The sequence below is a fragment of the Canis lupus genome, chromosome 4 (genome assembly GCF_048164855.1).
Source record: "Canis lupus baileyi chromosome 4, mCanLup2.hap1, whole genome shotgun sequence".
NCBI classification, from domain to species: Eukaryota; Metazoa; Chordata; class Mammalia; order Carnivora; family Canidae; genus Canis; species Canis lupus.
In genome coordinates, this window is record NC_132841.1 from 5095488 (window position 1) to 5121183 (window position 25696).

A 25696-nucleotide genomic window follows, 5' to 3' on the forward strand; every position below is an offset into this window, starting at 1 on the left:
AGATGAGGCTCAGCTTCTTTACATGGTTCTAGAAGCATTCCAAGAGGGGAGCAGAGAAGCTGCAAAGTGTCTGTCACTTAACATCATTTATGCCACATTCTGTTGGTCAAAGCAAGTCACAAGGCCAGCATAGAATAAAGGGATGGTAACATAGACTCCATCATTTCGGGAGAAGATAATTGGTGGCCATATTTTATCTACCGTAGTCTCTTCCCTGGCCGCAACCTTTAGCATTCTTCCCACATCCCCTCTCCCACATGACTCTCAGAGTATCATTGCATTCTGGCTTCAGGCTTGAACTTCCTGATTTCATGTTATGCAGCAGTTCTGGATGCAGATGAGGTTTCCAGGTGTAGTGCTCTAGTTACAACTCTTCTTAATGGAGAGACTTATGAACATAAAAGCCACACTCACCCTGGGTAGGGACAAGTTAACCACACTAGATGTGCGTATTCAAAAAGGAGAGTGACTGGAGGCATGTAGCAGTCACTGATCCACTGAACTCCTGGCAGGCACATATTATTGGTCCCCCTCTATTCTTGGAGCAGGGAATGTTTTTCTTCTGTGGTAGTGCTTCCCTAATCCATGGTTCTCCAGGGCTCTTGGCTCCACCCTCCAACACATCTTCTCTTTTCCTTAAGAGACAGCTTATAATATGCAGCTTTCTCACCCTGCTTCACTCCTGTAGAAAAGTGGGGACCCAGTGGTCTCTATTCATTTTGAATTGTCTCTGTTCCTTTTAGTCCAAGCTATTGGTATTTTTTAATAATACAGCTTTCTTTAAAAATGTTAAGGGTTTCCTCTGAATTTTAATGGGGTCCCCCACATCCCCCAAAAGCACATCTATAATTGTTTTTGAGACAGACCTCTCTACTTTAGGAATGTAAAGCTTGTGTGAAATAATGCCTACAGGATTCTTAATAATACTTTTATCTAGCTTATGGGATTTACTAGGTACCACCTAAAGTCTTTCTGGAGTCCTAAGAAAGAGTAATACAGCCATTTTATAACCCTGCTTTGCTGAGAGGGGAGGAGGAAAGGCAACAGGGACTGGTTGGGCAAACTGTGGCCTGCAGACCAAAATTCTGCTGCCAGTAATCTGTTCTTGGACAGCCCACAAGCTGAGAATAATTTTTGAATTTTTATTTTTTAAAAATATTTTATCTATTTATTTGACAGAGCACCAGCAGGGAGAGAAGCAAGCAGAGACAGAGAGAGAAGCAGGCTCCCCACTGAGCAGGAAGCCTGATATGGGGCTCGATTCTAGGACCCTGAGATTATGACCTAAATGGAAGACAGGTGCTTAACCAACTGAGCCACCCAGGAGCCTCTAGTTTTTGCTTTTTTTTTTTTTTTTTAAAGAAAGATTTTATTTATTTATTCATGAGAGACAGAGAGAGGCAGAGACACAGGCAGAGGGAGAAGCAGGCTCCATGCAGGGAGCCCGACGTGGGACTCGACCCCCGGTCTCCAGGATCATGCCCTGGGCCAAAGGCAGGCGCCAAACTGCTGAGCCACCCAGGCTGCCCTAGTTTTTGCATTTTTGAGGAGTTGTTAAAAGAATATACAGCAGAGACCACGTGTGATTCAAAAAGCCTAACCTGGGGACACCTGGGGGGCTCAGTTGTTGAGCATCTGCCTTTGGCTCAGAACGTTATCCCAGAGTCCTAGGCTTGAGTTCCACATCGAGCTCCTTGCATGGAGCCTGCTTCTCTCTATGCCTATGTCTCTACCTTTTTCTCTGTGTCTCTCATGAATAAATAAATAAAATCTTAAAAAAAAAAAAAAAAGCCTAAGATGTTACTCTCTGGCTGTTTGCAAAAAAAGATTGCAATCCCTGTTATCTAAGAAAAAGTATGCATATAGTGTTTGACATCAGTGGGAAAAAGCAGTACATTTAGCTATACTGAGACATCAGGGATCCCTGGGTGGCGCAGCGGTTTGGCGCCTGCCTTTGGCCCAGGGCGCGATCCTGGAGACCCGGGATCGAATCCCACATCAGGCTCCTGGTGCATGGAGCCTGCTTCTCCCTCGGCCTGTGTCTCTGCCTCTCTCTCTCTCTCTCTCTCTCTGTGACTATCATAAATAAATTAAAAAAATTAAAAAAAAAATATACTGAGACATCAAAAATGTTTGACAAAATTAATCCATTCTTAACAAAACTTTGAAGAAGTTTTATACAGGGTTTATAGAGGGTGTTATATACAAAGAATAGAAAAACTAATAATATTTTTTAGGAAGAAGCTCTACAATAAGAATAGCTCTTTATGACTATTTCTGTGTGATATCATTAGTTTTAAAAACATGCAATAGTAAAGTGGATCATGAAAGTAATGACAGCTAAAATGCGGGAAGGATGAAGAAATGAAAATACCATTTTTAAAGCAATATAGACAGGAAAACCCAAAAGGTCATTGTTTCATTTAGCCACAGCTATATAGCTAGAAAATACAAGAAAAATTCTGTTTATGGTATTAATGAAGAAATGTTCTTATATATATGTGTATACACACATGTACATTAGAAGTAATTATAAAATTCTGAGAGAAGAAATAAAAGACTTAAGAAGTAAAGGACTTGTATTTCTGTTTACATCTGGGACATTAAATTTAATTAGCATGTCAAAATGCTGATTTAAAGTAATAACGTTAATACCAATTAGTTTAACTTCAGTAGTCTTCTATCACATTCTGATGGAAGTGATAAGCACTAAACTTAGCCTGTCATCCTGAGGTCCTCAAACCCCACTGATCTGGTACCAACCTGCCTTTACAGCCCCCTGGACACTGTCTGCCTTGTGTCTCAGCCTTTTCCACTGATTCATTTGCCCTTTATCTCCCATCCTAACACTATTACTTCTGGATGACTAGGGTAGGCAATGAATATTCCTGTCTAAACTAAACACTTGAATTGTGGAAGAAACAGTGCCTGACACTTGGTAGGTACCTAAAATATGTTTCTTCAATTGAGCTAACAAATTACCACCTGAATGAGTGATTTTGCTGTGTATTATTGCTGTGGGGAATTTAAAAAGGCATGTTGTATGTAGTCCTTTCCCTACAGAAGGGGAGATATAAAAATGTAAGTATTAAATGAGGTGTGGTGTGATTTCTATCGATTGGACAGTCTAGGAATAGCCAGGAAATCCATCTGTTTATGGCATATACTGCCAAATATGGCATATTGAGAACTTTCTCCTTGTTGACATGAGGTAACATCCCATTCCTCTGGACACAGCAACTGATTAGGAACTTGGGAGAGGAAAACCAGAACTTTGTTTGAAATAGAGGAGTGCAAGCTCTAGTTTGCCAGGATGCCTGCAAAGAAGAGAAAAAGATTTTATGACTTGCAAAGGGATAGAATTACATGTGTGATTTCTTTGAAACTTGAAAGAATAATCTGGAAACATGTAGTACCTAAAAAAAGTAATAGATCCAGAAGATTATCAAGGGCTTCCCCAGTGATGAATTGTTTAGAAATCATTGTGATTGAATAAAGTCAAGAGTCATTCACTCACTGTTATATTGGGCCATGGGGCTGCGAGTGATGTTCTCCTTGGGACTGCAATTCCAGCAGAGGTGGCAAAAACCAAAATCCTACACTTCAATCTCATTCTTTTTGAAAGGCCCATGGTTTCCAAAAAATAATCCATTTGGTGAAATGGGGGCAAAGGCATGAAGTCCTGAGTAGGGGTGGGGAAGACAGTCAATTTGGGTTGATGTGGGAGGAAAAGCTTCACTAAAGAGGTTTTGCTGGGGTGGGCCTCAAAAGGATCCTTTAGCTAAGTGGGAACGAGTGAGAGAAGTTGCAGACCATGCGTCACGCAGAGGCTGGGAGGCAGGAATGCCAATTCGCATAGCAGTGATGATTTGCCAGTGTACTGTTGTGGAGCAAGGGCTGTGGCACTTCACACACTCTTAAGGTTTCTGCAAGCTCTGTTAGAATGTTATTAGTTCATCAACCAAAGGTAAAGACTCAGACCAGGAGGACTCTACAGGAGTAGAGTAAAAAATGTAAAATTGGTTTACATTTTTTAAAAGACCATATACATTTGGCTGGCATCTTTAAAAATGTCAAGGTGCATACTGACTATGAGCTGTACATGGAAATGTTATCCAGACCTCTTTAGTCTTCCTAATTTTGAAGTAAAACACATGGAAATAGGCTCCTTGGAAATAATTTTGATTTTGCATCCAGAATTTAAAGTCATTCGTGCAGATAACATTTAACATCCAACTCTTTACTAGGTATTGGGTGTCAGGAAAGAGAGGTGACCGCTAAGGACTAGGGCCTGGGCTTGGGAGTCCATGCTCTGAGAGAGGACTGGGAAGTGTGTTTATAAAAGTTTCCCATCATATTTAGAGATAAATCCAAACTCCTTTGCGTGGCCCACACGCCACACGAGATCTGACACTGTCCACCTTACCACCTATGCCCTCCAGTCTCATCTCCTGGCACTCTCCCCCTTGCTACTCCAGCCACACTGGTCTGCGTGCTGTTCTGTGAAATAACCAAGCCCATTCCTGACCCTCTATATACTTCCCTAAGAGCTCCTTTTCTGCAAATCTTTGCACGGATTCCTTCTCTTTAAGTATCTGCTTAAGTGGCCCATCCTGAACAGCCTATCTAAATGTCAGTTTATAATCCCTGTCCTGTTTAATTTTCTTCATAGCATAGCATTCTGTCTGAAATTTTCTTATTCATACCCATTCTTTTCTAGCTCCTAGAGTATCAGCTAGAGTATCAGCTTTATGAGAAGGTGAATTGTCTTCCTTGTTCACCACTCCATCCAGAGTGTCTGGCATTCAGACATTAACAATTCAGCAAGTTATTTGCTGTACCAGAAATCAATCAGGAACATGATATCTAACTTGCCCGAGGGGGGATTAGAGAAGTCACTCCACAGAGGAACTTGCCTGAAGAATGAGTAGGCATTGGGGAGATGGGAGGGTGGTGGTAGAGAATTGCAAGAGCAATGCCTGTAAGGAAGATGTATTGGGGGGTACAGGCCTGTGGTTTTGTAGGACATGGGGATGGGTCAGGGTTGGTGGTGGGAGCTGAAACTGGATAAATCAATAGGAATCACATCATGAAGGGTCTTCAAAGCCTGAAAAGAAGTTCAGATTTTTACTTTTGAAGTATTTTCAGCCTTTTCATAACCAGAGCACTAGAAGGAATAGTCTGAAGGAATAGTCTGAAGCCATATCCCTGCTTTCTCATTCCCTTTCAACTCTGAAGCCCACTGCCCACTTTCAACTCTGTACCCTTATCACTACATTAACACTGTAGCCAGTGGCCCTCTACTTGATGAGTGTTTTTCTGCCATCATCTTACCAGCTAAAGAACAACAGCTCTTGACCTAGTTGACTTTCTTCTTTACTGAACTGCTCTTTTCCCTTGATTTCTCTGGTTCTTCTCTGGGGAAGTACTTCTCGGCTTCCTTGGCAGGCTTCTCTCCAGCACTACCATTCTTCATTCTTGAAGTGTTGCTCTCCAGAGCTCCATTCCTTTTTTTTTTTTTTTTTTTTCAGAGCTCCATTCCTATCCGTCCTCATGTCATTCTGCATTCCATCCTTAGGAAATCTCCTGTGTCCTTGACTTCTGCCCCAGTGACTCCCAAGTCTTTTTATGTACTTCACATCTCTTTCTTAAGGTCCAGATCTATATATCCAACTGTTGACTAAAAAGCTCTCCCCATTTTAATATCCCATAGACACCTCAAACTTAACATGTCCAAACAGTGGATCATCATCTCTGTCCCTACCTAGTACCAGTCTTAAATTTCCAATCTTGTGAAGACATGTATCAGTCACCTTGTTGCCTAAACCAGAATTCTTTAAGTTCTTCTGGATCTTTCTTTTTTCCTCCCCTTCCACTCCATAGATAATCAACTGCAAGGCATTTCAGTTCTTCCTTGCAATTTCTCAAGTATGTCTCCTTTTCAATTTTACTGTAGAGCACTTCCGTTTATCATTATCTCTCATCTGGATTATTGTTTCCCTGCCTCTAACACTGGTCAGTCCCTTTCCCTCCCCACCCAATTCTGTCCTCTATACAATGTGGTCTTTCTAACAAGCAAATTGGATTATATTATTCTGCCTTCCTCCCCACTAACTGAAGTGAGGAACTGAAACTTGATTTGTCATGAATTCCTTGACCACTCATGTCCCCAGTGCCCCAATCTAGCTCTCTAGCTGCAGTCCCACTTCCACACTTCTAACTGGTAATGATCGCTCCTTTTTTTGAATTCCTAAACTGAGTATCTGTATCACATCTGAGTACTTACTTATACTACATGCCTTCTATTGTTCTTTAACTGTTTGTGTGTATGTATTTTATGGACCAAATGAGGGGACCTTCTCCAGGACCATATCCTTCAGAAAGGGTAATACAGTAAGCACTGTGGACATAGTGTGCAGTCAATACATATTTATTAGATTACTTTCACTAATAAGTCTTTCTCTCTTTATATATATTATTTATTATAACATCAATTTCTCTTTTTAAAATTGTGTTCTCTGAGTTTTACATTTAACTGCATGAAGACTTTGTTTTTCTAGTAGCTTCATGTTATCAGTTTGCTAATTAATAGGGCTTAACTTTTCATTTTCACCTAGCAAATTTGTTTTTTTCATAGGTGAGAAATTCTTGCCATGTGTATGGTGGTGATAACAGCTATTTTGGGAAAAAATCTGCGAGACTGTGCTAAATACCGTCAAATAGTCTTACATTCTTCTGTCATTGGAAAGGTTTATAAATTGAAAAGTACCACAGCTTTAATTGGACTTAAGATAGGTTAATTTGGTTCTTAGTTTCTCAAATGCAACCTTTCAAGAAAAAGGATATTTTTGGTTCAATTTCAGACAAGGTACTAGGAATTATGTGTCTCCGAACCTCAGAACATGAAGGATTGCTTTGTTTCTAATACAGGCATTGACATGTAGAGAAGAACTCCTTACTCTACTTCTGTCACTTCTTCCACTGGTATGGAAGATACCTGTTCAAGAAGAAAAGGCAACAGGTATGTTTCTTTTATCACATTACTTGTGTTATCAAAATTCCACCAGGAAAAGAAGTTCCATGGAAAAGTTCCTTCTGTCTTAATAGTCGATACAGAACTGTGTATATTAGCATGATACTTGACATGAGAAATTGTTTAGGCAAGTGCATTTTTATTTCTGCTAATAATACGAAAACCATGGTGCTTCATAGGGGATTACTCAAATGTAATGATTATCAGAAAATATATGAAGAACCAGAACACTTAGTGGAAGGAGTAAATCTAGGTGTGTGACCCCATCAGAGAAATGGATAGTGGAAAGTATGAAGAAAGAAATGAAAACTCCTTTGCTTATTTTAAAGACTGCTTTCTATTACTAGTACTCTACCAGTGACTTTTGCAATTTGGTTTTTTTAATGTTCTTTGAAGGGATTAATTTGAAGTAATATTTTGTTTCAAGACTGGGTAGAATTATTACACTGAAGGTCAATATATACCTTTAGTTTTTGATTTGAAAACAATTTTTTTAATTACACACACACACACACACCATAATAAGTATATGAAACTTAGTTTAACCGTTTCAGTGGAAGAATTAACAGTTTAACAATTTTCCCCTTAACCATTTCTGGGATATGTGAATTGTGAGATGTTTAATGATCTCTCAGGTTAAACATAAATCCTCCTATATTGTATTTTAATGCCATATGCCATATGTGACATTTTAATACATTTCTGATACAAAGCTCTCTTTTTAGGGGATTATCTAAGGCCTTGTAATGTTTAACTCTCTGCTCTCGGTTTCTTCTGAATTTGTAGAATTCACAAATTGTGTATCAGTTAAGATATCTGACTGGTGTTCTTTTGGGAAAGTTATCTTCATTGCCTGATGCTTTTGTATAGGTAGAATTTGTCAGACTCCTTTTAATTTTTCCCTTCCTCTCTTTTTTTTTTTTTCCTTTTTTTTTTCCCTTCCTCTCTTAATTAAGGCACAGATCTTTTATTTATAGATTGTTATTTATTCATTCTAAATTGCAACTATATTTTTCATGTAGATCTTACTATATACTATTGCAAGGGGAAAGACCAATTTTATTAACTTTTGAATTAGTAAGGAGGATTTATTAATTTCCCCAAGAAGTAGATATTGCATGCAGGCCACATGCCAGGCCCTAGGTTGAAATAGAGGATGAAACAGAGATGCCTGCATCTAGTTCAATGTGTGGTACATTCAGTAAATATTTTGAATGAGGAACTGTTTTAACCTTAGTCTTAGAGAACAGTTGGTATCTATTATATGATTTTAAAATAATTTTGGAAAATCTTAAAGTTCTTAAGTCATGTCAGGGATATAAACTAATTGCTATTTTTGAGAATATAATACACTCCTGTTTCTTTTTTTTTTTTTAAGATTTTATTTATTAATTCATGAGAGACACACAGAGAGAGAGAGAGAGAGAGGCAGAGACACAGGCAGAGGGAGAAGCAGGCTCCATGCAGGGAACCCGATGCGGGACTTGAGCCCGGGACTCCAGGATCACGCCCTGGGCCGAAGGCAGGCGCTAAACCGCTGAGCCACCCAGGGATCCCCTACACTACTGTTTCTTAATCAGTGGAAGTATTGGAGGAGATTATTAGTAAAATGGTGCAAATAGTAATACTAAATCCTAGATAATCTATGGTCTCATGTTGGTGTCAGAGTGCAGTGTATGGTATTAAATCAGATTTACTTCCCTTGTTTTGTTCTCCTTTGTTGTTTTCAAAATCAGTTTGTATCCTTTGAACTAATGCCACCTGGTACTTAGCATGAGAAGAATAATTGTGTGATAGAGGCATCTGGGTGGCTCAGTCAGTTAAGTGTCTGTCTTCAGCTCAGGTCATGATCTTGGCGTCCTGGGATCGAGCCCTGTGTTGGGCTCCCTGCTCAGCAAGGAGTCTGCTTCTCCATCTCCTCTGCTCCTCCTTCCTGCTTGTGTTTTCTCTCTCTCTCTCAAATAAATAAAATCTTAAAAAAAAAAAAAAAAAGTGTAGAGGGAAGTGATCCAGAGAAATAACAAATAGCTAAAAGAAATCAGCCCCAGTAAAAATAAACTGAGGAGAAGTTCCTAAAGTGGAAGATAAGTAAGAGAGTAATCACCTATACAAATAGATTTTGAAAACATATTAAGGTATTATTCTAAATTTCCTTTCTCTATTTTATTAGATTTTAATCTACCATTCTCAGCTGATATCATCCTGACCAAAGAAAAGAACTCAAGTTCACAAAGATCTACTCAGGAAAAATTATATTTAGAAGGAAGTGCCCCATCTGGTCAGGTTTCTGCAAAAGTAAACATTTTTCGAAAAAGCAGACGACAGCGTAAAATTACCCACCGCTATTCTATAAGAGATGCAAGAAAGACACGGCTCTCCACCTCAGACTCAGAAGCCAATTCAGATGACAAGAGTGTAGCAATGAGTAAGCACAGAAGACCCCGTCTGCTGCAACATTTTGTAACACAATCTCCTAAAGAAGACCACCTTACAGCTAAACTTGACCGCTTACCAACCAAAGAAGAGACTCCTCCTGACACCATGGCTTTGGAAAATCCCAAGGAGGTTGTTCCAAGACTGGAATCAAACACTGACATCCTGAGTGAGCCAGCTGCCTTGTCCATTATCAGTCACATGAATAACTCTCCTTTTGACTTATGTCACGTTTTGTTGTCTTTATTAGAGAAAGTTTGTAAGTTTGACATTACCCTGAATCATAATTCTGCTCTAGCAGCCACTGTCGTGCCCACACTGACTGAGTTTCTAGCAGGCTTTGGGGACTGTTGTAATCTAAGCGACAATTTGGAGAGTCAGATGGTTTCCACAGGTTGGACTGAAGAACCAGTGGCTTTGATTCAACGGATGCTTTTTCGAACAGTGTTGCATCTGATGTCAGTAGATATCAGTACTGAAGAGATGATGCCAGAAAATCTTAGGAAAAATTTAACAGAATTGCTTAGAGCAGCTTTAAAAATTAGAACTTGCCTAGAAAAGCAGCCTGACCCTTTTGCACCAAGACAAAAGAGAACACTACAGGAGGTTCGAGAAGGTTTTGTGTTTTCAAAGTATCGTCATAGAGCCCTTCTTTTGCCTGAGCTGCTGGAAGGGGTTCTGCAGATCCTGATCTGCTGTCTTCAAAGTGCAGCTTCGAATCCTTTCTCCTTTAGTCAAGCCATGGATCTGGTTCAGGAATTCATTCAGCACCATGGATTCAATTTGTTTGAAACAGCCGTTCTTCAAATGGAATGGCTGGTTGTAAGAGATGGAGTTCCTACTGAGGCCTCAGAACATTTGAAAGCCCTAATAAGTAGTGTGCTGAAAATAATGAGCACTGTCAAAAAAGTGAAATCAGAGCAACTTCATCATTCAATGTGTACAAGAAAAAGGCACAGACGATGTGAATATTCTCACTTTATGCACCACCACAGAGATCTCTCGGGTCTTCTGGTTTCCGCGTTTAAAAATCAGGTTTCCAAAAACCCATTTGAAGAGACTGCAGACGGAGATGTTTATTATCCCGAGCGGTGCTGCTGTATTGCAGTGTGTGCTCACCAGTGCTTACGCTTACTCCGGCAGGCTTCCCTGAGCAGCACCTGCGTCCAGATTCTGTCAGGTGTTCATAATGTCGGAATATGCTGCTGCATGGACCCCAAATCTGTAATCATTCCTTTGCTCCATGCTTTTAAATTGCCAGTACTGAAACATTGCCAGCAGCAGATATTGAATATCCTTAACAAACTTATTTTGGATCAGTTAGGAGGAGCTGAGAAACCACAAAAGATCAAACAAGCAGCTTGCAATATTTGTACCATTGACCCTGATCAACTAGCCAAATTAGAAGAGACACTGCAGGGAAACTCATGTGATGCTGAATCATCCCCAAATCTATCCAGCCTTTCTTACAGATTTCACGGGATCCTGCCCAGCAGTGGATCTGAAGACTTGCTGTGGAAGTGGGATGCCTTAGAGGCTTATCAGAATTTTGTTTTTGAAGAAGATAGGTTACATAGTATACAGATTGCAAATCACATCTGCAATTTAATCCAGAAAGGCAATGTAGTTGTTCAGTGGAAACTGTATAATTATGTGTTTAATCCTGTGCTCCAACGAGGAGTTGAATTAGCACATCATTGTCAACACCTTAGCATCACTTCAGCTCAGACTCATGTATGTAGCTATCATAACCAGTGTTTACCTCAGGAAGTGCTTCAGATTTATTTAAAAACTCTGCCTACACTGCTTAAATCAAGGTTTGTATGTGTGCACGTGTGCAGATACTTTTTCTTATTGTGTGCTTTTGAATGTCTTTACCCATGATTCTGCCCTAAGATTTAATTTTAGTTTAACAACAAAAAAAGTTACTGTCTCATGTCAGAATTTGTTTTACTTTTATTGATTGATTGATCTATTTCTGTATTTATTTATTTCATTTTATTGGAGTGGTTATAGAGGAGAGCATCGAGCCATTGATTTTTAATTTCTCAGTGGAAATAAAGTGAAGTTTTAGATATACTTCTGAGGAAAAAATGGACACAACACAGATATCCAACAGTATAGGCAAGGTTAAACTAATTAATTTATATTTAGACAGAATATTATTAGCCATTATAAATAATGTTTACAAAAAGCATACCATGACATGAAAAACTGCTTATAACATTTTATCAATAAAATATACAAAATTAAAAATATCACCTACTTATTTATAGTTTTGTGAAATACACACAGAACCAAAATGATAATTATTTGTGAAGGCAGTAGATTGAAGGGGATCATTGTTTCTTAAATACCACATTTACATTTATTATGTACATAATGTATATAGAAAAAAATAGAAAATACAGATAAGCAAAAAAAATTAAAATTACTTAGAATTCTACCAATGAGTTTTTCACATTTTGTGATTGTCAAGACTGGTCCTTAATAATTTTATCAATAAAGCTTGCTTCTGATTGTCTGGCCTTTCAAATTAATGCATACACCATTTTAAAAACATAAAATATAACCTATATATCATCATTATCTTCTTAATTTCTGACATTGTTTAAATAGAACTGACTTGAAAAGTTTTGTAACTCTTTGGGCATATTTGTGAACAACCTGGATCTTTGCTGAGCTGACTTATTACTAGGATTCCAGTGATCCAGATCTGTGACAGAGACAGAGCTGAAAATCTTCAGATCTGTAGTTTGGTTCCTTCTCTCTATGAGGTGCAGATGTAAAGCAAACAAAAAGTCCTGAGTAAACCACAAGGCAGACAAATGAATGGACACACAGATGTCTGCCTGTTTTCAGAGTTTGTGCATCTCAAGTGTAGAAGTGGTTGTGGCATTTAGGATTTATACAGAATCTTCCCTTTGGGGAAAAGTATTCTTCCCTGAACTGGTTTCATTTAACTTGGGATGCATGTAATCTATTTTTTCTAAATGATGCTAGAGTCATATGTGCAGTATTTGAAGAAGGGCATGAAAGTAATTAGAAAGTAATTTGAGATCCTGATCTAATGAAGAAAGCCAGCCAGATAATTGATGAATTAGATTAGTGTTTAGTAAATACCACATGCAGCAATGACATATTTAAATAGTATATGTACCTGTTTATAAATGTTTCTGTGTGTAAATCTTGTGTATTTTTTTTCTTTCACAGGGTAATAAGAGATTTGTTTTTAAGTTGTAATGGAGTAAATCAAATAATTGAATTAAATTACTTAGATGGTATTCGAAGTCATTCCTTAAAAGCATTTGAAACTCTGATAATCAGCCTAGGGGAACAACAAAAAGATTCTTCAGTTCCAGGTATTGATGGGATAGACGTCGAACAGAAGGAATTGTCATCTTTAAATGTAGGTACTTCTTTTCGTAACCAGCAAGCTTACTCAGATTCTCCTCAGAGTCTTAGCAAATTTTATGCCAGCCTCAAAGAAGCCTATCCAAAGAAACGGAAGTCTGTTAACCAGGATGTTCATATCAACATGATAAACCTGTTCCTCTGTGTGGCATTCTTATGTGTAAGTAAAGAAGCAGAATCTGATAGAGAGTCAGCCAATGATTCAGAAGATACTTCTGGCTATGACAGTACAGCGAGTGAACCTTTGCATCATATGCCACCGTGTTTATCTCCCGAGAGCCTTGTCTTGCCTTCTCCCAAACATATGCACCACGCAGCAGACATATGGTCCATGTGTCGTTGGATCTACATGTTGAATCCAGTTTTCCAGAAACAGTTTTATAGGCTTGGTGGTTTCCAAGCATGCCACAAATTAATATTTATGATCATCCAGAAAGTGTTCAGAAGTCATGAAGAGGAGCAAGGAAAAAGGGAAGGAGACCTAAATGTACATGAAAACCAAGATATAAAGAGAACTTCTCAACCTGAGATCACCATGAAGGACGATTTATTATCTTTGACTATAAAGAGAGACCCCACACCATCAGAACTGGGTAGTTTAAACAAGAGTCCTGACAGTTTAGGTAAATTAGAGTCACAGCATATTTCGTCCATAAATGTGGGACATATTTCAGCTACTGAAGCTGCTCCTGAGGAAACAAAGGTATTTACGAGTCGAGAGAATGAGACCTCACTTCAGAGCATACGACTTTTGGAAGCCCTTCTGGCCATTTGTCTTCACAGCACCAGAGCTAGTCAGCAAAAGATGGAATTAGAGTTACCTAATCAGGTAATAACTTGTCCTTTGTTCAGCTGTTGTGCCATATATATGTTTACTTATTTCAAAGTTCTAACATAGTACTATTGTTTTGTTTTTCCAAAGATTCTAAGTTTTGAGAAGCTCCTGTATGCTTAGCACAGTACCAGGTACTGTGAAGGACAGAGGAGTACGTGACCCAGTTCATGCCCTCAAGAAGTGTACAGTTTAGCTTGAAATGCAAAATGCACACATGTCAAGGTTACCAACCCTGAAAGACATTCAATACACATCAAATGTCAGATGAGTAATAATGGACTTTGTGTTTCAAAGTTTAGACTACAGTCTCAGTGTGATACTGTTTGGTGTCCTGCTCAGGTCCCCTTTACCAAGCTGATGCACCCGTCTGCCACCTGCTACAAGGACTCACATCTACACTCATCTTCTGTAGTTGTGTGGGAAGGATGCTCGTAGCCAGTGATGCATAGAAGTAGCTCTGTGGAGTGGGGACAGTCCTTGTGGTGCCATTCAGGCTCCAGAGCTTCCCATGGAATTAGGCTGGAGCCAAGCATTTATTATCTGGATTCTCTCCCCACCCCACCCCCCACCCCCAATATATTCTGCTTTCTTAATGATCTTACAGATTTCTCCTGAGGGCATTTCCCAACTGAAAAGGAAATCCTCAGTTTCAGGCCCTGCTTCTAAGGAAACTTCAAATATGGCAGATCCCCTGTTAATACCTCACCCCTAACTGTTCTGTCAGCCAACAGACTCTCCCAACTGCCGTTCCATCTCCCTACTTCCTCCTATCTAAAAAATCTTGATGTTTTCACATGCTCACAGTTAAAAATCCAAACTCTTTTGGACAGCGTACAGAGCCCTTCAGTGTCTTGTTCTCACTTCCTTACCTATCTTCATCTCCTGCCATCCTTTTACCATGCTGCCATCAACCACTGAGCTGGCTGGCAGCTTCTCAAGATGCCACTCTTTGTTATTACTTCCATATGGTTTTCCACCTCGTATACTCTCCCCGTCTGCCCCCATGCCTGCTCTCTTTTACTTGTTCTTCATCATTCATCTCATACAAACCCTCCCCTGGGACACGTTTAACAGGTCTCTTAGGCACCTTCTCTCCTTTTGTTTCTTGGAGAACTTTTATAGCTCCAGTGTGGTCATCATCATATCTATGTGTATCTGTTTCTTATGCTGGACTGAGAAAATTCCTTAAGGGAGAAGTCAGTTTCATATCCATCTTTATGGCATCATCACCTAATACAGGACATAGGCAAACAGCAAGAGTTTCCTTCAAAGACAGAAGGGAGGGAGTAAAGGGAGAGGGGGGAAGGGATTAGAATGTAAGTACTTCTTAGAGTCTTACAGAAGCTCTAAGAATAAGTCATTTGTAAAATGTAGAGATGGTTAATCAAAACTCTGAAGTTTCAATTAATCTTTTTTGTGTGTGATACAGTTAATTTATGGTACATTAAAATTCAGAATGAAATAAGATTAGTGAAGCATTTGATAAATAAAAATGTTATTATTGATTGTAATGGTAGGTATTTGTATAAGAGCTAGATATTTATAGGCATTTTGCTTCCATATCTATTACAAATAAATGGACTAGCTTTCCACTTATTAAGTAAATATTAATTTTGTCACCTTAATTTTTTAAAAGTATGTTATTAATTTTCTTAATATCCTTTATTTTACCTTAGAACTTTACTGTGGAAAATATATTGTTTGAAATGAGGGACCATCTTTCCCAGTCAAAGGTGATTGAAACAGAATTAGCAAAGCCTTTATTTGATGCCCTGCTTCGAGTTGCACTGGGGGATCATTCAGCAGATTTTGAACACCATGATGCTATGACTGAGAAGGTACGGACAAGATCCCGTTGTGTTGTTTGGGTCTGACCAGTAGAGGCAGATGTGTGTGGGATGGGACTAGGGCACTAATGAATGTGGTTAGAATGCATGGAACAGGATTTGGTCAGGTGAGTTCTGTAGGTCATATCTTCATCATGTAAGACGGACAGTGTTTACTCAGTGCCCTATCTCATAAAAAACAGAAGAGCAATGAGACATGCTTTTTTTTTCATCTAAGCTGACAGTTTACTGTGAATTACTCTCAGTGAGATAGAAATGTATTATTTGATTTGATAAGAACTACATATAACTGATAGTTTATTAAATGATAATTCAGGGATCCCTGGGTGGCGCAGTGGTTTAGCGCCTGCCTTTGGCCCAGGGCGCGATCCTGGAGACTCGGGATCGAATCCCACGTCGGGCTCCCGGTGCATGGAGCCTGCTTCTCCCTTTGCCTATGTCTCTGCCTCTCTCTCTCTCTCTCTCTCTCTCTCTGTGACTATCATAAATAAATAAAAAAAATAAAATTTTTTTAAATCTTACCATTAAAAAAAAAGATAATTCAAGGATGATAATGACTCAGCTATCTTTTCTGATCCTATATTGGTACAGTTAGTATTTCCAGAACCTTCTATCCACTTTAATTTTAAATCACTCAACAGAAAAATGACTAGTATTTGCACAGAAATTAGCAATCATAGTTTTTAAATTAACATTTTTTTCTAAAAGGACTATTTTTTCTTCCTGAAACAGTGATGCATATTTAGTTCACTACCCTCTTCTTTCGTGTTTCTTTTACCTTTAACTAATTGTCATCTGTCCTTTATGTAACTTCTCTTTTAATTTCCCTGTCTAGGGATCCCTGGGTGGCGCAGCGGTTTGGCGCCTGCCTTTGGCCCAGGGCGCGATCCTGGAGACCCGGGATCGAATCCCATGTCAGGCTCCCGGTGCATGGAGCCTGCTTCTCCCTCTGCCTGTGTCTCTGCCTCTCTCTCTCTCTCTGTGACTATCATAAATAAATTAAATAAATAAATAAATAAATAAATAAATAAATAAATAAATAATAATTTCCCTGTCTAGCCATATATATGACATTTTATAATCTCCTGCCACAATATTTATGTTGCTATTTGTCATAACTTTAAAAAACTTACTGAAATAGCAGCTGATGCCTTCATATTCCTGAATCCATTGTTTTACTGGAAAATGTTAAAATACCTACTTTATTCTACTTTTAATTAATGTTGTTGCAGTAATACAGTACTCTGAGATTAAGTGAAAATGTTTTCTAAAATGAAGGTATTGGTAGCATTTTTATAAGAAAAAGATTTCATGCTGCAAGATATTGTACCAGAAGTTAATGCTAAAACTCTTGATTTTTTAAATGCTTGTAGACAATATGTTTCTGAAATCTTGAAATTAATCCCTTTGAATAATTTTTATGTCTACTCTGGTTATCTAGCTACTGAAAATTTTTATTTATAAAAATCCTATGGAGAAGTCTTCTTCCATGAACAAATGTGTAAAAATAATATTTATTTCCTAACATTAAATTGTAAGAAGTATAATTCTACCTGATTGTAGTTTCTAGTCATTTCCTATTATATAACTAGATGGAAATTTTATAGACTTCTTTTTCGGTGAAACTGAAATGACCTATAGCTTCATCTGTTAGAGACCCCCATTTCTGAGATGTTAATAAAGTTGAGAGATTCTGGAAAATTTTGCTGCATGAATTTCATAATTTATAGTGCTTCATGTTGATTCCTGAGATTTGTTTTCTCAAAGAAAACACTGAAGTCTCCCTTAAAATGACTAATAAACACTGAGTAATAAATATTCTAGTACTAAACATGAGCAGATATTAAAGCTTTTGCCTTCTAATTGCACTGATCCTATAGAGTCATCAGTCTGAAGAAGAATTGTCACCTCAACCTGGTGATTTTTCAGAAGAAGCTGAGGATTCTCAGTGTTGCAGTCTCAAACTTTTGCTAGAAGAAGGTTATGAAGCAGACGGTGAGAGCAATCCTGAGGATAGTGAAACCCGAGATGATGGTAAAATATCACTGAAGTACTTGTGATTAGATTTGCAAGTCAGATTATTAACTAGCAAAATAGTTACAATAATACCACTTTGGAATTTTGTATTGCCTTGCAATTTAAAAAGTGCATTGCTTCATTTTTATTTGATCTTAAGAATAGATCCTGGCATTTGTATATGCAACTTAAAACAAATATATTTTGTTATTGTCAACATTGACTGAATTCCTGAGAATGCAAGGGAAGAGAGAGTCCCTGCTTTCATCGATATTCTAGTAGAAAAAATAAACAATAGGTGTCAGAGTGAGCAACATAAAGAAAAAAAACAAGGTGATGTGGTAGTGAATGGTTGGTCAGAGAAAGCCTCACTGAAGATGTTCGGTTTATATTGAGGCCTAAATTTTAAAAATCTATCTCGGCAGAGACTGACAGGAAGAACATTTCAGGCAGTTTGTTATAAAGATTAAATAATGTAAGGAATACAGGCATCTTTTTGTGACATTCAAGGATTTGTTACATCCAGGGATGCTGCAGCACAGATTTCTTCATAGCTCACCACAACCCGACTTTTCCCTAGGATGGAACTACATTGCACATGATCCTTTCTTTCTCTCTGGGCTTAAAACTTGGGTAGAGCAAGCAGAACAAGTTGATTGAAGTCAAGAGCTCTCTGGGAGGGCTCCATCTTTTTAATGTTGGCTTTATACCGTCCCAGTACTGCTAGTCTTCACTGTTTCCAGGAGCTTGTCTTCCTCAATCTAGTTTCTCTTTCCCATTGAATGAAGAAATAATCACAGATGTCCTGAAAAGGGCTTAATGGGCCCATAGAAAGTATTTGTTGGGCAGCCCCGGTGGTTTAGCGGTTTGGCGCCACCTTCAGCCCGGGGCGTGATCCTGGAGACCCGGGATTGAGTTCCGTGTTGGGCTCCCTGCATGGAGCTTGCTTCTGCCTCTGCCTGTGTCTCTGCCTCTCTCTCTCTCTCTCCCTCTTTCTCTGTGTCTCTAATAAATAAACAAAATCTTAAAAAAAAAAAGTATTCGTTTGTGTATAATAGAGTGAAAAGAACAAAAGCACAGCTACAAATGGAAGAATCTGCATATGTGTGTGGGTATATATAAGCTACGTATATAGCTTACTTGATTTATTAAACTATTCTTGTTTGTTTCTAGTTTTATTAAGAAATAAGTGACATATATCACTATATAAGGTTAAGTTATACAGCGTGATGGTTTGATTTACATATTTTGTGAAGTGATCATCACGATAGTATTAGTTAACATCCATCATCTTATATAGGTAAAGTAAAAAGAAAAGAAGAAAAAAAATTCTCCTTGTGATGAGAACTTTTAGGTTCTATGCTGCTGACAACTTATTTATGCATCACACAGCAGTATTAACTATGTCTATTACATCCCTGGTGCTTATTTATCTTGTAACTAGAGGTTTGTGCCTTTTGACTACCTTCCTCCATCTCTCCCCACCCCCACCTCTGAACAAGTGCTTTTAAAAAAATATTAGTTCAATGGTGTTGATTTTATCGGTGTACTGATATTTTATAACGACTTGTTCCTTTTATAGGTTTGCTAACTAGATCTTAATTTAAAGAACTCTGGTCTATGTAGACATTTATAAATTTCTTAACTACATGAACATTTTTTCAAAGAGCACAGTGGTCACTTTTAAGAGCACATCAGTCAAATTTTCCAAAATGTAATATTCAGCAACTGTTTCTCGCTTATGAAGAAGACAAAAGAAAGAATTCATCCAACCAATAGCCAAACCTATTATTTTAAAAATAACTAAGCAGGCAAATGAACTACCCTAGGATTTAGGTATTTTGGGAGTCAGAAAGTTTGGAATAGTATTTTTTCCCACTTATGTCGGAGGAATGTGTTAAATCTGTATCACATGTCTATAAAAGTTACTATGGATGTTTGTAATTCTATTGAAGTTCAAAATTACTTTTAAGCTACTCATTTATCTTCAAAATATCCACAAGACTTGATATCTAAGACTTGATTACTTACTGTAATCAAAAGTTACCTTGTAGGAAAAGGCTGTGTGAGAATCTTTTTATAAAGAGTGCTTTGCCACAAGATCTCCCTAAATGTTAAGTGAGATTTGAAATATTTATTCAGTGGTTAGGGAATAAATATCATCTTTTGTTTTCTTCTTTCAGGTGTAGACATAAAGCCTGAAGCAGAAAGTTTCAGTGCATCAAGCAGTCCAAAGGACTGGCTTGAAAACCTTACTGACGGGGAAATAATATATCCTGAGATTTGTATGCTAGAATTAAGCTTACTTTCTACTGGTAAAGCCAGACTTGATGTGCTTGCCCACGTATTTGAGAGTTTTTTGAAAATCATCAGACAGAAGGAAAAGAATATTTTTCTACTCATGCAACAGGTAAAAGATGCATTTAGTTAAATGTGTTCAAGATTTATCACATACATGCCCCAATCACTCATCTCCATATTTAGAACCCAACTTGTCTAAAAATTATTTGAGATGATTGCTTATCTTTTATAAGACCTTAGGTATGCTTTAACCTACAAGTGGATTCTAAAAATTCTATAGTTCTCTAAAGCCGCATTAAAAAAATGAATGTCATTAACTAATCCTCATTTATTTATGAGAAATTACATTTAATATATAGTTACTGTTTTTTAAAAACCAGAAAACAAAAACAGTATGAAAAAAATAAATGTATAAGCCACCTAAAATAGAAAGAAAATGAAAAGTGCATAATTGTGTACATAGCATTCTTCCCCATTATTTGAAAATATTTATATATGTATATATAGTAGAGTATCAAATCAGTTATTATGACAGTACAGTTGCTTCATGCTTTCATGAGGTAAGAAATTTAATTTCTTATGTTTTGTTTTTTAATCTTCAGGGAACTGTGAAAAATCTTTTAGGAGGGTTCTTGAGTATTTTAACACAGGCTGATTCTGATTTTCAAGGTGCGTTGAAACTGTTAGTTTTACACAATAGCTTTGAAATTATTTTGTTGTTATGTGAAATGAAGAGTTAATAATAATGACTTCAACTGGCATAGTGTCCTGTGGTTTCAAAAGTAGCTTTATATGCATCATCTCTTTTGTTATTCAGAATCACCCAGATAATAGAGTATCTTGATTTTATAGAGGAGAAAGTCACAATTCCAAGGGATCAAGTGAGTTGTTCATTGTCATGTACGTAGAAGTGGCCTTGCAAGGACTGTTCTCTGGTCCAAACACTGTGTTGCTGCTTTATCAGACATTGAGTGCCACTTTCTACTCTGTCCTTTCACAGACATTTGAAGAATTCATAATGAATATATAATATGGCTATAGGTAATAGAAACCTACTAGATTTTAGTTGGAGAAGTCTAACATACATGAAACATTGATTCAGATTTGTCAGATGTTTCCTCATGATTAAATTCAAGTGATTCATTTTTGGAAAGCAGACCTCATAAGTGACGTTCCTTTCACAGTGCATTGTTTTGTGGTTTGTAATGTCTGTATTTTATTACTGTGATGTTGACTTTGATCACTTGGTTAAGGTGGTGTCTTGCTGGGTTTCTGCCTTGTAAAGTTACTGTGGTTTTAATCATTGAATTTAAGAGGTTCCACATATATTCTAGATAAAAGCCTCTTATCAGATGTGTATGATTTGAAATATTTTCTCTCAATCTTTGGCTTACTTTTCACTTTCTTGATGATGTATAACTGAAGCACAAATTTTTTATTTTGATGAAGTCCAATGTATCTGTTTTGCTCTTGTCCCATTACTTTTGATATCTAGGAAAGTCTAACTTCCTGTTACAGATAAAAAGTAAGTTTCTCCTCTCCGTATTTGCTGCTGTCTTCTTTTTTATATCCTAATTGTAATCTTAGGCCTTCTCAGATTGATCTTGCATATGTCTTAGCTTTCTGTCCCATTACCTACTTCTGTCTTTTTGTGTCATGTTTTGGGAGATTTCTCCCATTCTATTCTAACCTTTTGTTCAATTTTTAATTTTGGCAGTTATCTTTTAATATATAAGAGCTTCTTTTTTTTGGTTATTCCATATTCATATAAAGATATAATATCTTCTTAAGTTTATCTATCTAGTAACTAACATTATTTAGAAAGGTATCTTCCCTACTCTAAGTTATTTATTTTCTCTCTCAGGTCAATTTATCAATTTGTTTGTCTTTTATATCTTGGTTTTTCTTTTTTTTAATTTTTATTTATTTATGATAGTCACACACAGAGAGAGAGAGGCAGAGACATAGGCAGAGGGAGAAGCAGGCTCCATGCACCGGGAGCCCGACGTGGGATTCGATCCCGGGTCTCCAGGATCGCGCCCTGGGCCAAAGGCAGGCACCAAACCGCTGCGCCACCCAGGGATCCCATATCTTGGTTTTTCTTATTTATGTTGCTGATTCTCAAATATTTTGTGAACCTATTTTGCCCATTTCTGTTTAAGAAAGCTGTTGGAGGGACACCTGTGTGGCTTAGTGGTTGAGCATCTACCTTTGGCTCAGGTCATGATCCTGGGGTCCTGAGATTGAGTCCTGCATCAGGCTCCCCGTGGAGAGCCTGCTTCTTTCTCTGCCTGTGTCCCTGTCTCTCTCTGTGTATCTCTCATGAATAAATAAATAAAATCTTAAAAAGAGAGAGAGAGAGAGAGAGAGAGAGACGGACGGAGAGGGAGAGAGAAATCTGTTGGAGCCAATGCTGTAAATTTGCTTTTCTATTTGGCATCTTCCCTGAATGGGCAATCTGTTGAAGAGCTCTGTGTGGATGTACCAGTGGATGATAGAGGCTCCCCAAATACTATAATAAAGAGAGATTTATGTGGGAGGGCCATTAGGGCTACTGTTACCTTATAATGGCATCTTGCGTACATTAGAAAAATATATCCTCCACACATAGGGCTTGTCTTAGTGTATAGTGTTTCTGTTCAAGAGAAAGTCATCCCTTCATCTGGGCAACGTAGCCCAATGCCAGGATGCATGGTTTGGTCAGTAGAATTCAGATTTTATTTTAGCCCATATTTTTCCCCTTGGTTAAGCAACTTGGCCTGTCTGCAGACTGTACCTGTGTACCTGGTACCCCTGTTCCTGATGTCTCACTCTCCATCTCAGCTTTTGCCTGGGAATTCAGTGGGTTTCTTTAAAGAGTTATCAGGTTGAGGCATAAAAGTAAAAGCTGAGCTCTCTGTGCTCTTAATTCAGAATCAAGGAGAGATATAGGTGTTTCCAGACAGACCTTGTATTATTAACTCCTGCATCTGTAGCCCCATCCTTACTTCCTCTCCAGAATGTAGACAGACAGATGGGCTACTTCTCTGAGCCACTTTGTAATTCAAAGAGATTGTAAGCTACAGCTTTCTCTTTTATCTATCTACCCTTCCAGCTTCAAGAAATATTTTTAAACCTGATGTGCCCCCAGTGCCCACTGACCCCCACTTTTTTTTTTTTTTTTTTTTACTTTTATGAGTTTCTTTCTTTTTGTAATTCTGTACTTTTAGTTCAGTGGGTTTTCAGTAGTAGACAAAGGCAAATATATGTAAATATATATATCTTCATTCCCTGATTTTGAACTGGAACCTTTTAGTTTTGAACTGAAAAAAAAAATAAGTCTAAGCACATACACACACTTTGATCATATTACTTTCTTCCCCCACCCACCCCCCATGATTATCTAACACTTTATTTTATAATGGTTTTTTTTTTTTATCAGAATCCTAGTTCGGTTCATATATTACATTAGCAGATATGTCTCAAGTCTTTTAATCTGTGGATGTCTACTCCCCTCCTGCCCCACAACAACACCCTCTTGCAGTTTTTGTTGTTGAAGAAGCCAGGTCATCTTGCACGAGGCATCTCCTGCAATTTTGGTGATTATGTCCCTGAGAGGTTGTTTAACATGATCCTCTCTGTCTTTTATTTCCTTTAATTGGTGGTAAGATCTAGAAACCTAATCAGATTTGAGTTCCATTTTTTGAGCAGAATATTTTATGGGCAGGAGTCTGTGCCTCTATCAGAGGCACGTAATGTCTGACTATCTCTTTTTGGGGGACCCTAGGAGCCGTGGATAGTCATAGCCTAGGGACTTAGAAAACAGTAACACACTATCATTTCATCTTCTTGGATAAGCTGGAATACTTAAAGAAAACTTGCTCTCATCAACTCTTTGGTTACTCTAAGATAAAATTTGTAAAGGAAAGGCAGGAGAAATAATTATTTTTCTTTATTTACTAGTTTTCATAGTTCTTACTCTAAAACCTTTCATGGATTCATGTTACTTACAGGGTAAAGTCCATGCTGTTCTATAGTCTGGTTGCAAGTTTCTTTCCAGATACACCTATTACACTACTGCATCAGCTCGCTGCTTCTACAAAACACGGTGCTGAGACATCGCTTCTCTTCCCAGCTTGCACATCAGGATTATTTCTGTCATGTCTAAAATGGAGATAATATTTCATTTGTAGGACTTTTTTTTGGTGAGGATTAGCTGAGATAATGCATGTAAATATACTTTGAACACTATAACGTGTGCTACAACTATTAGTTACTTTATTCTAAAAAGTTCTATGAATTTGTGTACTACCCATTATATTTTATTCTAAACTCCATGATGGAATGAGGAAAGTGTTCAAAATAATTGTTCATGATATAGTATTTTAATATCTTTAATATTTACACTTTTATTTATGTCATCTAATTTAGAAATTAAAAGTTATAACTTAAACAATTTCAAGATAAGAAGGTTGTAGAATATTTTATGGTACCTAAATAAGTGTCAACTTATTTAACAAATACTTTATTAATTTATGCTTCTTTAAATAATACCTCTCCTGTGAATTAACTATCTTTAAGAAAAGTAGGGTTTTTTTTTTTTTTTGTCAATGGGTTTGTTTACACTTAATCATATTGCTATTTTTTCAGCACATTTTTGGATTATTAAATTGCTTGTAATCCATTGAAGATATGATAATAGTATTTGATCTCTTTCAGTGAAATTGTGTGTTTGGAACCTTTAATTATGTATTGGCTCTAATTTTTTTCCCCCTATCTTTCTTTAATTTAGCATGCCAGAGGGTATTGGTGGATCTTTTGGTATCTTTGATGAGCTCAAGAACATGTTCAGAAGAGCTAACCCTTCTTTTGAGAATATTTCTGGAGAAATCTCCTTGTACAGTAAATATACTATAATTTAAAATGTTTTCACTAATACCTAATAGAATATTTTTAAAAAATGATTTGGAAGTCACTAAGATCTCTCTTGTAATATGGAAGTTATTATGTAGTCAATTGTTATGTGTAAAGTTTTCAATCATTTTATTATTTGCACGTACTTAACTGTTTCACTTCTGTTTTGGCTAACCAGATATCATTGGGTTTATAGTCTCATTGCCTCATCCCACCCCTAGTTGTTGTGCTTAAGAAATGCTAAATAATTTTAATTTCTAAAGAACTTAATTATGAGTAGTTTACACTATTTGAAGGATTATCCTTTTTTAAGAAAATTACTATCTACCCTTCAAGTATTTTCTATCACTTCTTTCTATTGGTGTAGCTTAGTGACTTTTCGACTCTTTGCTGAGAAACTCATTTTTATAACCAAATCTTGACTAGAAGCATAAGCAAATAAAACAGAAAAGCTTAGAGCTACTTTCTTTGAAGCAAGGCCGAATGTTCCTGAGCCCTGCCCATATCACCACCTTATTCCAGCTCTGTGGAACACGAGGTTAAAAATCACTAAAGTAGACACTTGATAACTGACTGTATATATTGAATGTTTCTTTTACTTTTCTTGAGTGCAGTTCTCATTATCATCATCAACATTAGCTGTTATTTTATGCGTAGGGCATACACTGCATAGGGCATTGGACTAGGTTTCTTTTTTCTAGTTTACTTGTCTCTTAGGTATTACTTTTCTCTTTAATTAAATGCTCATTTCCTCTCTTATCTTTTCTACAGTTCTGCATTTCAGTTTAACCCAAAATTTTTAATTAATGAATAAAACCTAAAAACTCTTATTTCAGTTTACCAAACAGATGAAAGAAAATTTATTTGATTAGGGAAGAGTCATGTAGAATAAGTTGGAAAGTAGTTAAGCCACTCAATGTTATG

General features: G+C 37.3%; 1 protein-coding gene across 1 annotated transcript in view; it reads left to right on the forward strand.

Annotated features, from left to right (window-relative positions):
* LYST (lysosomal trafficking regulator) overlaps positions 1-25696 on the forward strand; it is a 189383-nt gene that overhangs the window by 33285 nt on the left and 130402 nt on the right. Inside the window, exons 4-11 of the mRNA XM_072822986.1 lie at positions 6931-7021; positions 9204-11283; positions 12680-13709; positions 15392-15553; positions 17443-17596; positions 19762-19988; positions 20482-20548; positions 24651-24760. Of these exons, the coding sequence (XP_072679087.1) occupies positions 6931-7021; positions 9204-11283; positions 12680-13709; positions 15392-15553; positions 17443-17596; positions 19762-19988; positions 20482-20548; positions 24651-24760 (3921 nt within the window). The remainder of the gene's footprint in view (positions 1-6930; positions 7022-9203; positions 11284-12679; positions 13710-15391; positions 15554-17442; positions 17597-19761; positions 19989-20481; positions 20549-24650; positions 24761-25696) is intronic.